General features: G+C 31.9%; 1 protein-coding gene across 6 annotated transcripts in view; it reads right to left on the reverse strand.

The window, feature by feature from the left end:
- Ipk1 (Inositol phosphate kinase 1) overlaps window positions 1-15,523 on the reverse strand; it is a 319,504-nt gene that overhangs the window by 15,986 nt on the left and 287,995 nt on the right. For all 6 annotated transcript variants that reach the window (XM_076519491.1, XM_076519490.1, XM_076519492.1 and 3 more), the window contains one exon: window positions 13,287-13,491. In XM_076519491.1, the coding sequence (XP_076375606.1) occupies window positions 13,287-13,491 (205 nt within the window). The remainder of the gene's footprint in view (window positions 1-13,286; window positions 13,492-15,523) is intronic.

The following is a 15,523-nucleotide window of genomic DNA, read 5'->3' on the forward strand; positions in this document are numbered from 1 at the left end:
TACTCATGTATGTATGTATTATTAATTTTATTATTATTATTATTATTATTATTATTATTATTATTATTATTATTATTATTATTATTATTATTATTATTATTATATTCATATGTATTGTATAATAATATATATTATTTGTATTATATTTCAGTAAGTCAAAGAAATGTCGCTACCTTTAAAAAATGACTACAACTGTTTAAATGTTTATCTCTGCGTAAGAATCATTCATATAACTTTACGGTCAAAGTAGAAAATTTCTTAAAGTTGAAAATTTATCTTTTCTTTTTAAAAAATGTCTTAGGAACTGAGGGTAATGAAGAATAACTTTTTAATTCGTGTTGAGAATATAAAAATTTGTGAGTGGGACGACATAATTACACAATAATTTCATTATGTACCATTTCAAAGCGACTTCATATTATCTGACTGTTTTCATGATTACTCCGCTATAAATGCTATAAATGTCAAAGAAATAAAGGAGATTTCTAACAAACTTGGTTCAAACAAAGGAGGTGGTAGGGCGATCGCAGGATGTATGCTTGGCTGATTCGAAGGGTTAGTGGGAAAATATTAAACGTCCTCCCTGCCGACTTTTTCTCCGGCGTAGATTTTGTTGTCCTTCATATTGGTTGATGGAGTATCGTAAAATTAAAAAATAGATTAAAATTAATAATAGATCCCAGCAGCATACATATAAATTACCGGGATTTTCTAATTTTTCTTTATAGGCTCAGATAAAAAAGTTGGGAAATACGAGTCCTTCTTTCCTGTAAAAAAAATCCAAGTCATTTAGTCCAGTTTTTAAAAAGTTATACCGTTTTTCAAGGAATTTTAAGTGATATGGCCGCCACTGCATATCTGTTAAGATTGAACTATACTTGTAAACATGTCATTATCAGTTGATCCTTACATCATACGCAAATACATGTATATCGAAACGAGAACATACAGTTTTCTTGATGAGACAACAACTGAAATAGCAGGTTTATGACATTAAAAAACGAAATTGTGAAATTCTAGATTGCAGCGTGTGTTTATCGCAATACACACGGAAAAGTTCTGTTAAGTCTAAATGACGTAAGCACTAGGATGAACAATTTAAGACAGAATTAGTTTAAAGATAACAGAATGAATGAAACGAACAAATTATGATCTGGATTGAAGAGGTTTACATAGAAGGGAGCAATGAAAAAGACGATACCTCCTGAAACGATATCCCCACGCATTCTGAAGCATATACAGCATCAAAGATAGTTATCAGATGGTACAAAGCGCAAGTACTAACGTTGAGAATAAAATGAAATTTGGCAGCTCTGAGAGTTTGAAAGAGCAAAGATGTTCAAAACACATCAACGTAATACGTATAATATATAAATGCAAATAAACAAATAACAAATTATAATCTTTCGTGCGAAATGTAGTCTTTATGCGAATGATTAGTTCGAATAATAGGTTCTACTGTGAATACATGTAAAGTTGATCAATAATCTGACCTGTTTTATTCCATTATTACAGAAAAATATTAAGCGAACGAAATTAGCAAAAGATGTAATAATATTAGAATATCTGTAACATTGTTTAATGTTTTTTTTCATGTATCATTTAACAACTGAATGAACATGATTCCTACCTCTAAACTCTAAACATTATTTTGTTCGCGCGTTTTTAGCTCTTTGTGTGTTTGTAACGATATAGAGCGCGGAACGGTAAATCAATATTATGAGGAACATTGTCTTCGCCTGCTGACAGCATTGTAGCTCATGTTTAGACATAATTTCCTTCAATAAGGTGGTCGTTCGAATGATATTACTTGTAGCGACATTATATTCAATTATAAATCATATGAACATCAAATTCATAACCATAAATTAAATAACATGGTCGTAGCATGTACGTATTACGCGCTAAAAGGGGTTAACTAATTCCACAAAACACTCATTTCGTTCTATGTTTATTACAAATGTTTTATACAAGATTAATTTCACTAGATTTATGCAAGGTTAATTTAGTTTTATACAAGGTTAATTTCACTAAAAATTAACCATTTTACATTCGAAAATAAACCTATATTCACTTTTGAACAAATAAAATTAACCCTTTTCCAGATCTTATTCACTTTCTTGCGAATGGAATTCACGCTTTGGAAAATTTACTTATTTGTATTAATGTATTTGTATTGAATTTTTAAAAATTGAATAAAGCACGTCCAATGTTGATCTGTGAAAGAGTTAATTTTATTTGCAAAAAGGTGAATTTAATTTGCAAACGACTATATATGATCTACAAAAGGATTAATTTAGGGTACAAAAATGTCAATATGATCTACAAAGGGATTAATTTGGAGTATAAGAATGTGAGTGTGACCTACAAAAGGAGTAATCTGGAGTGAAAAATGGTGAATATGATCTACAAAAGGATTAATTTTCAATACAGAAATGTGAGCATAATCTTGCGAAAGGATCAATCTTGTATATAATTTAATATAGCAGTGTATCAAACTAGAGTCGAATTAATTGATGTTGAAGCCAAGTTCAGAACTGAAACATCAGGAACGTTTCCAACGGGATCGGTTAAAGAAAATTGCAATTTCAGTGAACAACCGTATTTATGTACAAAGTTGTGAAAAAAGGTACTGTGGATCGTTTAGAGAAATATTTGATTCCGCCAACTATTTCAGAGAATTATTGCCCTGTGAAGTTGCGTGGGAAATCTTGTGTATAATGTGCGACGAAATAACATAACAATGTTTTTTGAAAGTGTGGTTCAAATAAAAGGTGTAGAAGCATTCTACGGCAACAATCACCGAGTGGGGCTACATTATCCTCCGACTACGAGCAGCCGTTCGCAGAATTGCGACAGCACGAGTTTCTGCAATTTCAAACATACGAGTACCAAGAAACAATACAAATTACAACGCTAGTCTCCTGATCTCAGTTAAAAGGTCACGAGTCATGAGAAACGAGACCGAGCACAAAACTCTTTACGCTCCTTTAAATATAAATCTTGCGCAATGCCATGCCTCCGACTATTTTATAATTCGAAATTGAATACGAAAACCATCCGCTGTGCCGTAACTAGTCGATCAAAGCCTTTTGATGATTTCACCGTTTTTATTGATAGTAAAAAGTCGATGCTTGGGAAACATTTGAAATACCGGAAATTCATTTAATTTAAGAGAGTGCCGCTATTAACTTTGAAAGTACTTTCATAGTATCTGCACATATACGCATGCACATCCGTTCATTACCAATCAGACGAATACTCTAACAAGTACAATCCCTGGCAAAAAGTAATCGATGAAATGGATCGTCCGTCTATGTATAAAGGTAAATTAAATAATAAAACTCGCCATTTTCTAACTGTCTGTATCCTTTACATCATCGCGAAAGGTACGTATTCAAAAATCCTAGTGCTTCGTAATGCTACTTTCTATAATTTAATAGACAATGCATTACTTTGTTCTTGATGAAAAGACAAAAACATTTGTCATTAATGTTTTATATTAACGTTTTATATTACGTTTTTTTAACATGTGTGCAGTAACATTTTTCGTTCTTAATAACTGCTAAGGCATTTTTTCAACAGTAAAGTTTGTTAGCAATAATTCAATAGATAGATAAAAAGTATTCGAAAGCTTTGTCAAGCTATTCAACACTTAAAGAATTTTTATATACTTAATTAATTTATCATATTTGATGCACTGTACAAAGCTCGACTATAATAGTTAATAACTTACAGACAAAGACATTACAGCAACATCGTTACTCTTAACTTCTTACAAACTTTCTTCTTGGATGATTTCTTGAATTATCTCTTAAAATATTTGGCACACGTAGTTACACACTTTGTATGTGTGATAATATTTTTCGTTCTTGATGAACGTACATATAATTGTTTGAACAATGATTCGAATAAAATATTTTCTGTCAGTGGTATATGTCAGATTCGTAATACGTAATGAATTTGCAAGTGCTATAAATGCGTAAAGATTCTAGATTTATTTATAAGATGCAAGAAGGATACAAGAATAATCAATGTTATAAATTTTGTTTCACAAGCTCTCTCTTCGTACATCAGTTACTGTATGTATGTATATGTACATTATATTATTTATTTATATTATTATTTCAAGTTTGTGAAAATTTAGATCTATAAAATATTTTGAAATGGTAATCTAAAATTTCACTTAACATTTATGTGTTTATCCATTCATCGTAAACAGTAATAAAATTTGCAGAAGAACGTTTCTGAGCTACTAAAAACTAAATTAATTAATATGAAATATTTATTTGTTAAATAAAGTTTTGAACTAGTTTTCTTCCATAATTATGTTAAAATCATTTTCAAATTAAAACTATTTCAAAAATGTAATTACAGAAACAGGATTTTTGTTATAAATATAAAAATATATTTTCTCCAATGGGAATATTTTTGCAAAATTAAATTAGAGATGTAGAAGTCGTGTCAAATCAAAATAAATCATGCAAAAAGAGAATTCAATTTTTGTCACAATTATATTCCAATGAAATTATGTAAAAATAGATGTGTATGTATTTAATTTTAATTATTTTATATATTAAATTTATACTAAATTATATACTAAAATTATATACTAGATTATTTATTAAGCTACTATTAGACTACGATGCATTATGCAAAATACAAATTTTCTGTATTACTTGGAAGAAACATACATAGAAATATCTCCTTCTCCTTAATAATTTTAATAAACTCAGCATAATATACATTTTAATATTTTAAATTATTTCAATTTATTTACTATTCTAATTGTTGTCTTTCACGTTCGACACAACTACATTGTCAAAGCAACATGTAACGATATTGTATACAAATCATCTGGATATAATGCATTAAATAATGAAACAAAATACGATCTGTAATCTACTTATTAAGGATGTAGAAATCGTTCGAGTTAAGTATTATAGTCACGAATTGTTTGAAATATTATTTATTGCAGAGACGTTCACCGTTTGATATCAATTCACGTAAAGCCTGAACGACCGGTGATTAATACTCTCAGTATCTAAAACGCTGAACTATTGATAAAAGAAGACTGGATGAAGTCTATGCCTCTCATTAAGGGGAGCCAATTTGGGCTTCTTGTATAACGTGTTTTCTTCGTAACCCGAGCGGTTTCCATTCTTCGCGAACGGTTTCTCATATCGTTCTAATTTCTTGCTGTCAGCCAAACGCGTATCTCGTAGAAGCAGGTTTCTCGTACATCATGGTAGGTTTCGAGATCCAAGGATCGTTTGTCCGCTTAATGAACTCTCCATAAATTCAATATTGTTTAATGTAATCATACAAATTCGGTAGCGAAGCAATTTATCTTTCCTTCGTTTGTAGCTGTTAATAATTTAAGTCCGCGGATAACGAAGCGGTTCAAACAATTAACAGCATGAAAATAAATTTCGGTGTAATTATATTACGTAATGATTATGAACAGGGTTGAATAAAATCAGTAATACCTATAATCAAATAAAATTTATTTCTTATGCTAATATTAGATCATATTCCAAAATAATTTTTGAATTCTGCATAAAATGCGTAAAGTCATATAAAATGGAAATATTGTGTAACTCAGAAGAATCTGTTTTGGATTTGGAGTTAAAATTGCTTCAACTGCAAAATGTTAATTTTTGGTCATATTATTATTGAAGGTTCACAAAAACTTACGTTTTGATCATTTTTATACAAATTATTGTTATTAGTGTTATTATTATATTTTTTAGGTACGAAAGCGTTACTAAATTTCATGGGAACCACCGGTTATTAACATAAGGATGCATTTTTCAGTCAGAAAATAATTACAGAAGAAATACATATAACAAAACTGTGGACATGTCTACTATTTCAGTGCAGAAAAATATGATCCTATGAAGTAGTATATTATATAGTTTTGTGGCAACCGGCCCCGACTCCGATGTTCATCAGTCTGAATCGTGCTGTTTTTCACTAACAACTTTCGCGTACTCTACTCAACCACAGCTGCAAAACAACCGCTGCACTCTTATTTGCTAGCCCCCACTCTTAATTAATCTCTTAGAGGCTAATGGTCATCTCGCAATAATTACGCTAGTTTTCAGTATACAACATTCATATTAATGTTTATCTTTAATCATTGATCATCGACCATTGTTTCATTTTTCTCATCTCGTGAGTATTATAATTTACGGATAACCTGTTCAAATAAAATCAGACCTCGGTAGAAATATTTGAAAAAGTATTGGAAATAGTTAATGAAATATTCTTGCTCGTATGAAATAGTATCTCAAACAATTATTTATGTTATGGTAAAGAAAATAAAAATAATAATTATTTCATATGGTATTTCATGTATCTAAATTTCTATTAATTATTTGAAATTCTATTTCTTACGGTTAATATTTATGAGAGACAATAAATTTGTAGAAAAAGTACGAACACATGTTGTTTCAAAAAATAAGCTTCTTCTTATATTTCTATTAATGAATGAATGTAATTGAGACATTCCAACATCTATTTATTTCTAATAATGTACGTATCATGGAAATCGACAATAAAGAAAATATTTATTTCAATTAAGTATTTCAGATTCATATTGCAAAATATATATTTTAAATATTTATTACTAGACTGCCGATTTTATGTATTCTTTACAAGAATGATACATACCTATCTTTATATTATGTGTACCTTGTTAAAATGACTACAAGAGGAAAGACATTTTCATTTGACTTACGTTTCATGCAAATGACATAGAAAATTTTTATTTCGCATAAAAATCCGAAATCTACTTATTACATATTTGTAAAATAAAATAAGCATTTCAAGTAGTATTTCATTTAATACAGAAATAAATTACTATTTCAAGTGAAGCATATATGCATATGTATACATATAACACAGTTGAGTAAAACAATATTTGCAAATATTTGTATTTCCTAGATGAAATATTTTTAGCCACTTCTTCTGATGTCAATCCTAGCAATTAACGAACGAAACGGTTCCGCAGACATCGCGAGACCGTCAGGAGTGGAACGTTGTTGCGAGTAAAAGTAGCAGCGATGATTTTTTACATCGCGAGCATCCGTCGGTATCTCCAGCGTTTCCGGATAGACGATTAATTATTCGGAGAAGAGGATGATCCGCGAGAAAAGGATATTCAAGTGACCTCGTCTAGCGAAAAGAAGCGCTTCAATAGGCCGTGCATCAGCTTTCCCGAAGGTGAGCCCGACGGATGTTGCCTCGGGGGTCGTGGCCTTTTCGTAGGAGTGACTGATCGCGCGTGTGTTTCTCCGTGGAAACGTGTGAACGTCTCTGCGGAGGCAGGAACAAGTACGGGGCTGGTTTAATGTCTCCTCGAAAGTGTCTGGCGACGTCGTCATCTTTTCGAGAGCGTACAGCTGCAGTCGCCGTGTGGGCTGACAATGAATAGCCACCGCAGCGCGCATGCCGTAAATTTTTCTTGGCCCTCGAATGTTGACCGTTCAATCTTTATACGGCCATTTCCGTTCGCATGCGAGACACCGTTATGCTTCGAAGAGAAAGGTCCGTCCTGCGAATATCTCTTTTATCTCGCAAATTTTTTATTCGATTTCTCTTTTCGGATTCGGCTAACAAACGGAAATCGCCGGATAATTACTCGTTTCCTCGTAATTGTAAAGGCTGAGGTGTGTGTGTGCGCGAACCGAAGAGGGTGATTCTGTGGAAATTATTTCGCTCACAAGGAGAGTGCAAGGCTTTGTAGTCACCAATATTGTACACTTGTAGATCTTGTTCTTCTGTCTACGAATATACATATGTACAGGATGATTCGTTTAAGTGGACTCGGCGGAATATTTCGCGAGGGATTACAGTTATCAAAAATTTGTTTCTAGAAAAGTTGTTTGGTATAGAGAGGGACGTTAAATGATATAAACAATGTTCCTACAGATGTAATGGTAGGAGAGATATTGAAGTCGAATTAATATCTTTAAACGAGATCCTGCATTCGTATTTTTTTATATAACAGCGTTTGTTGAGACGAATACAATGATCTACGACATAATATCATTCCATGTAGTAAAATGACATAAATGAAACGTATATGCGGCAGATGAACGCAAGTCGCTAACTGAACTCTACGTGACTCGCGGCTAGTTACCACTTCGATATACCTGATTATTAGAAATGTAGCGAGAAATGTTTCAGAGGAGATTTGAATGCTGTCAAGTCGGGCATATTCTGGCGCTATAATTTTTTTCGTGAGCGAACACGTAAAGGTCATATGAAAGTCAATTTTGTTTTTTTTTGTTTTAATGGAATGATGTATTTTGTATCATCAATGGATGCAGATCGTTATTAGTTGTAAAAATGTATTAATCTACCTGTGTCGAGAAGTTAAATATTTAGCTGATATTGAAATTTAAATAATTCTAAGTCACCATTACTGTCGCAATAAAAAGTTATGTCTGTATTTAGCAACGTTAGCGTAACAAAAATGATCGGTTGTACTCAGCAGCGTTATTCATATTGGAATACAGTTGGTGTGCATGCGCGCGCGCGTGCATGTGTGTGTGTAGCATTTAGGCAACCATGGGTGAGTGAGACGCGCGACGGGTGTCAGAAGACGTTGCCCCCACGATCGTTAGAAGTAGATTAATACATATTTCCAGAATATATTATGTCCATATTTATTATGCTATGATATTTTTTACGAAATTACAACAGTTCGAATATCGACAATTTGTCAAAAATCCGAATTTCGGTGTACGTATACTTTTTACACTGACTGTAAATGTTATCATAAATGATCTTAAATATACTCAGTTATATTTTTGTTAAAAAGTTCAGCCGTCCGAATATTAAATATATACAATTAAGAATTTAATCAGGAGATATTTAATAACTTTACGAAAATCGAATTCTTTCGGATTTGATCAGTAGTGACACACGTGGACATTGTAATCTAATTATAACTGTACGTTTAAAGCTTTAGACAGAAGTCTTAACCAGCCAATTCGATTCCATAGGTTTACTTGTATTTTTTTTTGCAAATAAGGTAACAAGTGATTGTTTGCAATAATGGATTTTTTCAAGTACCAGAATATTTTTATTTTATTAAGAACACATGGAAAGTAGCTTTATTATATGCTTATATGCTTGCTTTTTTAAACAAATTACTTAAAAATCATTTTTCATTCGAAAAATTTGTCTCATTATCAGACAATACATATAATTAGATGTTAAACTACTGTCTACTTTATCATATTCACATTTATTCTAAGATTCTCTACGCATATGTTTTAAAGTCTACTTTTCTTTGAAAATAATGGCATTTATTAATTACACATATACTTATTTTATTGTAAGCCAGTTTTTCTTTGAAAATGATACCTCATTAAGCATTATCATAATTATACATTGCTGTCTACAAAGCGAACAAGAGAGTACAAAGGATAAATCGTTTTCTTTTTTCGTCGTTTGCACAGTCACGGAAACTAAAGAGCCGGTGTAAAAAGTTAAACGTAACACGTATGTGCCGGTATCCTCGAAGAAGTTAAACAGAAGAGTATTTGATTATCATTAATATCAGTTCCATTTTCATAATACGCTCGTTGGAAAATCAGCGTGCGCCGCGAGTGTAAAAAATCCAACACTTTTTATCATAAACCTAATTGTACTTTCCATACATTTCCATCTGGAATCCGGCTGCGCCGGTGTTTTTCTAATGAGAATGGTCTCATTATCTGATCGATAGCACGACGTTCTGGCTGGAAAGTCATCCATGCGGTACAGATTTATCTGGCAAGATCCGTGATATCATTTTGTTAGGTCAATCTGGATACCAGAAAGATCCAGTTCAGAAAGACGGTCACGCTCCGTTCCAAACTCGCAAGTTGCAACTCATGCGAAAAATTCAACGCAATATTATTGTTATCACATTTGTAAATGTACCGAGGAAAAGAACCGTGACCCCCTGGTAAGAATCCATTGCAATGTTACGAAGAATAAATATACAATCATGATAAAAGCGAGATGCGTTTATACAATAATCAGACTACTGTTTTATAATGTTTTACATAAACTGAATTAAACAATAAGGCTTGCCCTTCAATGTAACTTCCTTGGAAAGTCACACATCATTGAAGATGATGTTCGTGCAGCCCGTGATACTGAGATTGTTAACACGTTAAATGCCCAATAACAATCCCAAATATTCTCACAAAAATCGAAGTAATTTAAGAATTTTAATTCTTGAATTCTAAAAATACTAGTAAACTTCAGTTTGTTTGTATATATAACAATAAAAACGTATTTTAAAAACTAGTCAAACATTAGTTTCATTCATATGAAACCGACGAAGCTCTCAACCTGTTAACACTTTTTATAGCAACAGTTATCTCTCTCTCTCTCTCTCTCTCTCTAATAGTTCGAAGATAAACAGTTGAGAATTTCTAAAAAAATTAATTAAAAGCAACAGTAATTTCATCCATAATACAACAACCGATCTATAGATTAATGTAAGATAACATCTTCTGAAATTATTATTTAAAAGAATATATATATTGACCTTCTTTCACATACAGTTGTTGACTATAAGACGCCATGAAGATTATACGAAATCAGAATAACTTATGTCATAATATATGAATAGAAATTAAAATATTTCCCAAAGAAATAATTTTTCGACATAAACAGCTTAATACATTTTCATTCAGAATACCAAGATGCATCGAACAGTGCATAAGAAACTATATGATTCCATGTAAAAAAGAAAAACAATCGTGACCTTCGTGTGTCTTTCAAGCGTACACATACAAACAAAAAAGTGACACTGGATTATGCTTCCTAGAAATAGGAAACGTTTCGTATGAAATATTTTTTTAAATAACGAATAGCTCACGAGATAATTGCACGTAGTAATTGAAATAGGACACCCTGTATATTCTTCTTATTGATTTATCTCTATGCCGAAATAATGAAAATAGCTAGGACTAACAACTCTTGTAACTTTTAGACAAACAGAAATGTAATTCTTTCTCTAATAATGTTAACAAGAAGAAAACACAGAACGTCCATATTCTTAAATTCATTTAATCTTTTAACAATTTTAAATTCGAGGGCTATTTCGAAATCACAAGAAGTGATGACTGAATTAAAAGTGAGAGATGTAGTCGTTGGCTTCATGAGGGATGCTCCAAATATGAGAATTTTTGTGATTTATGTGGGAAGCTGAAGAAAAAATAACATAAGAATTGCTTTCTTTATTTATAATACTTTTTATAAGCTACATTCAAGGTTATTTTTCGAGGTCGTTCTCAGATCGTCCACTTACAGTATTTTTGTTTTTTGCTTGAAAATGGCAGTATATATTTTAATTTAACGTATATATATATATAAATTTAACGTATATATATATAAATTTAACGCAAAATATATACTGCCATTTTGTATATATTAATTATTATATATATATATATATATATATATATATATATATACACAATATTAATTATTATATATATATGTTAAATTACTTAAACATTGCTGCAATTTGGTTAATTTTTTCAAAAAATGGTCGGATTTTTTCGGTTATAGGCTCAGATAAAAAAGTTAAAAAACGAGAGTTTTTTTACTTTGTTTTGTCAGTCATTCCAAGTAATAGCAAAATTTAAAAAAAAAGCATTCTGGTCATCGTCCAGTATACTAGTCTCGCTATCATCTAAAAAAAATTCAGGTCCCTTAGTCTAGTTTTAAAAAAGTTATTGCGTTTTGTAAGGTGTACGCTCAATTTTATGAGTAACTGTATATCGTTGTTATCTACGCCTTGAGCAAATGTTCTTTTCTTAATTTGTATAGTTTGTTTTTGTAATTTTACCAAATCGCATTAACCAGGTTTGGTATTTTTCGGTCAAGTAAACACGACTTTATGGTCGACACTAAACGCGTTAGGTAATGTTCTTTCTAAAATAAATTTTCGTGTCGTTGAACTTCATACATCTTTCACGTCACACTGAGAAAGAAGCAAAGTCGACAAAAGTAAAAGAAATTATAGCGAACTTTAAGAGAAAGTAGATTTTTACTGTTTCCAGGATAATCGTTCGGTGCAACAGATGCCGCCAGCAGGGATTCATCCTTGTAATCAAATTTCACGAAAATATTTATATTTTATGAGTAGAACTAAAGTCGAAAAGCCGTTGTACCGATGAGATTTCATCGAGGGACGAGTTGAAGGAGAGCCTTCGCATGTGCAAACCTGGTATTTTTCTTTGAGAAGAAAAGGTGCAGTCAGCAGGTGGACGCGCGGGAATAAAGGTCGAGCTACCTGAGCGGTCATCGAAAGTTGGAAGGCCGTGAACACTCGAAACTTGTTACTTTGGCGTAACACCTGTCGCAAACAATTCAGTTCGTCGGCGGACATCTGCGCTTATGCATAGCGATACGTTAATGTTCACATGGCGACAATGTTTCGCGCCGACGAATTTCCGTGACATTTTGTAAAAAAGGCTAGTAGTTTCTTCGTATCGATATATATACATAATATATAATTTATTAAAAGTAATGCTTAGAGGGTCAGCCAATTATACATGTGTATATATGTATGATATATATATATATTTTTAGTGATTTGAGGAGCTTGCAGTTACTTTGCATATATATTTTTTATTAACTATATATATATATTATATTATTATATATATTATATATATATATATATATATATATATATATATATATATATATATATATATATATATTTCTGCAAAGTAATTGCAAGCTCCTCAAATCATTAAAAGTATTTTTCCGTTAAACAAAGAACGTTGAGAATCTCCGCAATTTCTCTACAAATCGTTTCATCTACGATCTACCAACGGAACGTGTCGCTAATGATCTAAAATCTTAAATGTCCATGCGACTTCAATACCGAACTTACCGAGCATTAAAAGTGACCTATCATTTATTGTTCTATAAGAACAACAAGACTAAATTTATTTAGACATTTCACCATTGTTGTTATCATAATCTATGCTTGAATTAAGAAAGTTCAATAATTTCCTACAGAAGATATTTTATAATGTCAACAATCTTAAAGTATTGAAATAATGTGAAATCGGTCAAAATGACCGGCATGATAAGTTTAACGTTAACTATTGGAATAGAAAGAAATGTTAACTGTTAAATATGACTAATCGCAAACCACGTGTTAAAATTGCGCAGACAAAGAGGAAACCTTCGGAAAAGAAACGCAAGGCTTTTATGTGGTTCTGTGTGAGAATTTTGTTGGTGGGGTCGGTCTTTACCTGGGCGGTGCGTTTGAATGGCTTCCGAAAGTCTGGCAATGTCTTTTGCGTCGCACCGAAGAATCTCAGGGATCTGCGTGTACCGGCCCAAAAAGCAGGAAGCAACGCTTCTCACGAATTCCACTTCTCGTTCAGCCCGTTGTTTGCCGCCATCTGGTGGAACATCGTCTGGTGACGACTTCCGGAATCGAATTACCTTGTGCTCCTGAAACGTTGATGAACAAAAACGTTAAACGAAGGGAAGGGAAAAAGTCGATTACGCGATAAGAATATTTATGGATGTACACATATTCTCCATAAACTGGAGCTGTTGATGTTTATGCAAATGCATTTTCTTTATTGACTAAACGACTTATGCATAAAGAAAGAAGAAACCCTTAACACATAAAGTGACTAACATTAACTTTATACATTTTTAAAAGATTAAGGTACGTATTTTAACCGATGAAATCGAAATTGGAAAGTGGAAAGCATAGCGGATGTAATAGGTCTTAGTATGCATGTAGTGATTGCTACCTTAGAGTTTAGAGTTTAGTTTCATATATTTCATGGTTGTCGTTAATGGATCTCATCTTTGTACAGAATAACCTTTATCAAGAAGACTGAGTGATAAAATAAATTCTGGAAATAAATTCTCTGACTTTCTTAGTTAGCCACTGGGATATTATTCCGTGTGGCAATATATTGATATTGAGCATAAATAATTCTTTTGCGTTCTGAACATTTTAATACAATTGAATTTATTTATTCATTAATGCTTCAAACCAGGTGGTTTATTTATCAAATATAGTAATGTTACACGTACTTATGTTGGTTTCTAAATCTGTAACGAGCAATGCTTAAGAAAATTGTAAATAATTTGTTAATGTTATACATGCGTCAGGAACATGACACTTAACGTGTGAAAGTATATTTTTTAATGTCTGAACTAGTCCGTCCAGTCTAGATTTGTCACGAGCTATTATAGTAATCGGTAGGTAGGTTTGCCTCGCTAAAATAAGGTTATCTGGTAGAGGAACATCTGAATACAAGGACAGACATTTGTTTCAACGTATTATATGAATTTTTAAGACTTTTTAAAAATTATTATCTGCCGAAAAATGCATCAGAAATGAATAATCCACGTTTGCAGTTTGAGAATTGCATAAGAATGTTTAAAATTCAAGCGTTAAGAATATTAAATTTTACAGAAGCTACAAAAATGTTTCAGAACTCCCAATTGTATTTGGAAAATTGAATCTTCTTTCGTTATTCACTATGATGAAGATCACAATAAACACAATGCATTACAAATTTTCTCGGTACATATATTTATATTTATATTGAAATGTAGAGAATCTAAATTCTCTCTTCTAAAGAGTATTCTGTGGAATTTATCATATTTATGTAAAATAATGAAAACTTCATTAATAAGATGTACGTAGCTCTTGGATCTTATAATCAATGCAATTTTTAGTTTGCATAAAAATCCACAGTCCAATTATAATAAAATATCGTGATACTAGCGAACGCATTACGTGAAACGTGTTTGGTGATAGGCATGCAATAAATGATTTATGGACAAGGAAGACAAAAAATCGTTTAACCTCATAAAATGATATCATGTAAAATCGGTTGAGTCATGTTACTCAAGTGTGTATATTGTATCCGTTGCCGTCAATATTAGAAAGAGTCCTGTAAAGGATTGTTGAATATGTTACCACTTTTATTCTAGCGCAATAAGTCACCACATGTTTTGCATACACAACATAGTTGCTTATCTGTTATCAGTAATGAATCAATAGTTTTATCGACTCGCTGCGACATTTGAGAAAATATTCAGGTCAATAGTACGAAAAAATGTTCAAAACAGAGATAACTCGTAGCTGCAGGATACCGCATACCGCTCTCGGTTGGTTCACCTTGTTATTTTCTGGTTTCTATTCTAAGCGACGCAGTAACTGCTGTATATATAAATACTTAACGCTAACTTTGTTCAAACTTATACGTACTTACATACGTTCGCGCACATTCGAATTGTTGGGGCAACGTTGGAGCAACTGCTGAAATAATTTATTGTTTATCGAAGCTCGGATTTACCGTTTTAAACAAACCGTCGTAAATTACAGAAATCGTCGAGTTCCCCACTGACATTTGCAGCATTCGAAAATATGCGAAATCCAAGAAAGTGTTTACGTTGTCAAAGCTTAATCACACTTCTTTCTCACTATTTTTAGAAATTTGATGGCAAAACAGGT

This window comes from Megalopta genalis, chromosome 3 (assembly GCF_051020955.1).
Source record: "Megalopta genalis isolate 19385.01 chromosome 3, iyMegGena1_principal, whole genome shotgun sequence".
NCBI classification, from domain to species: Eukaryota; Metazoa; Arthropoda; class Insecta; order Hymenoptera; family Halictidae; genus Megalopta; species Megalopta genalis.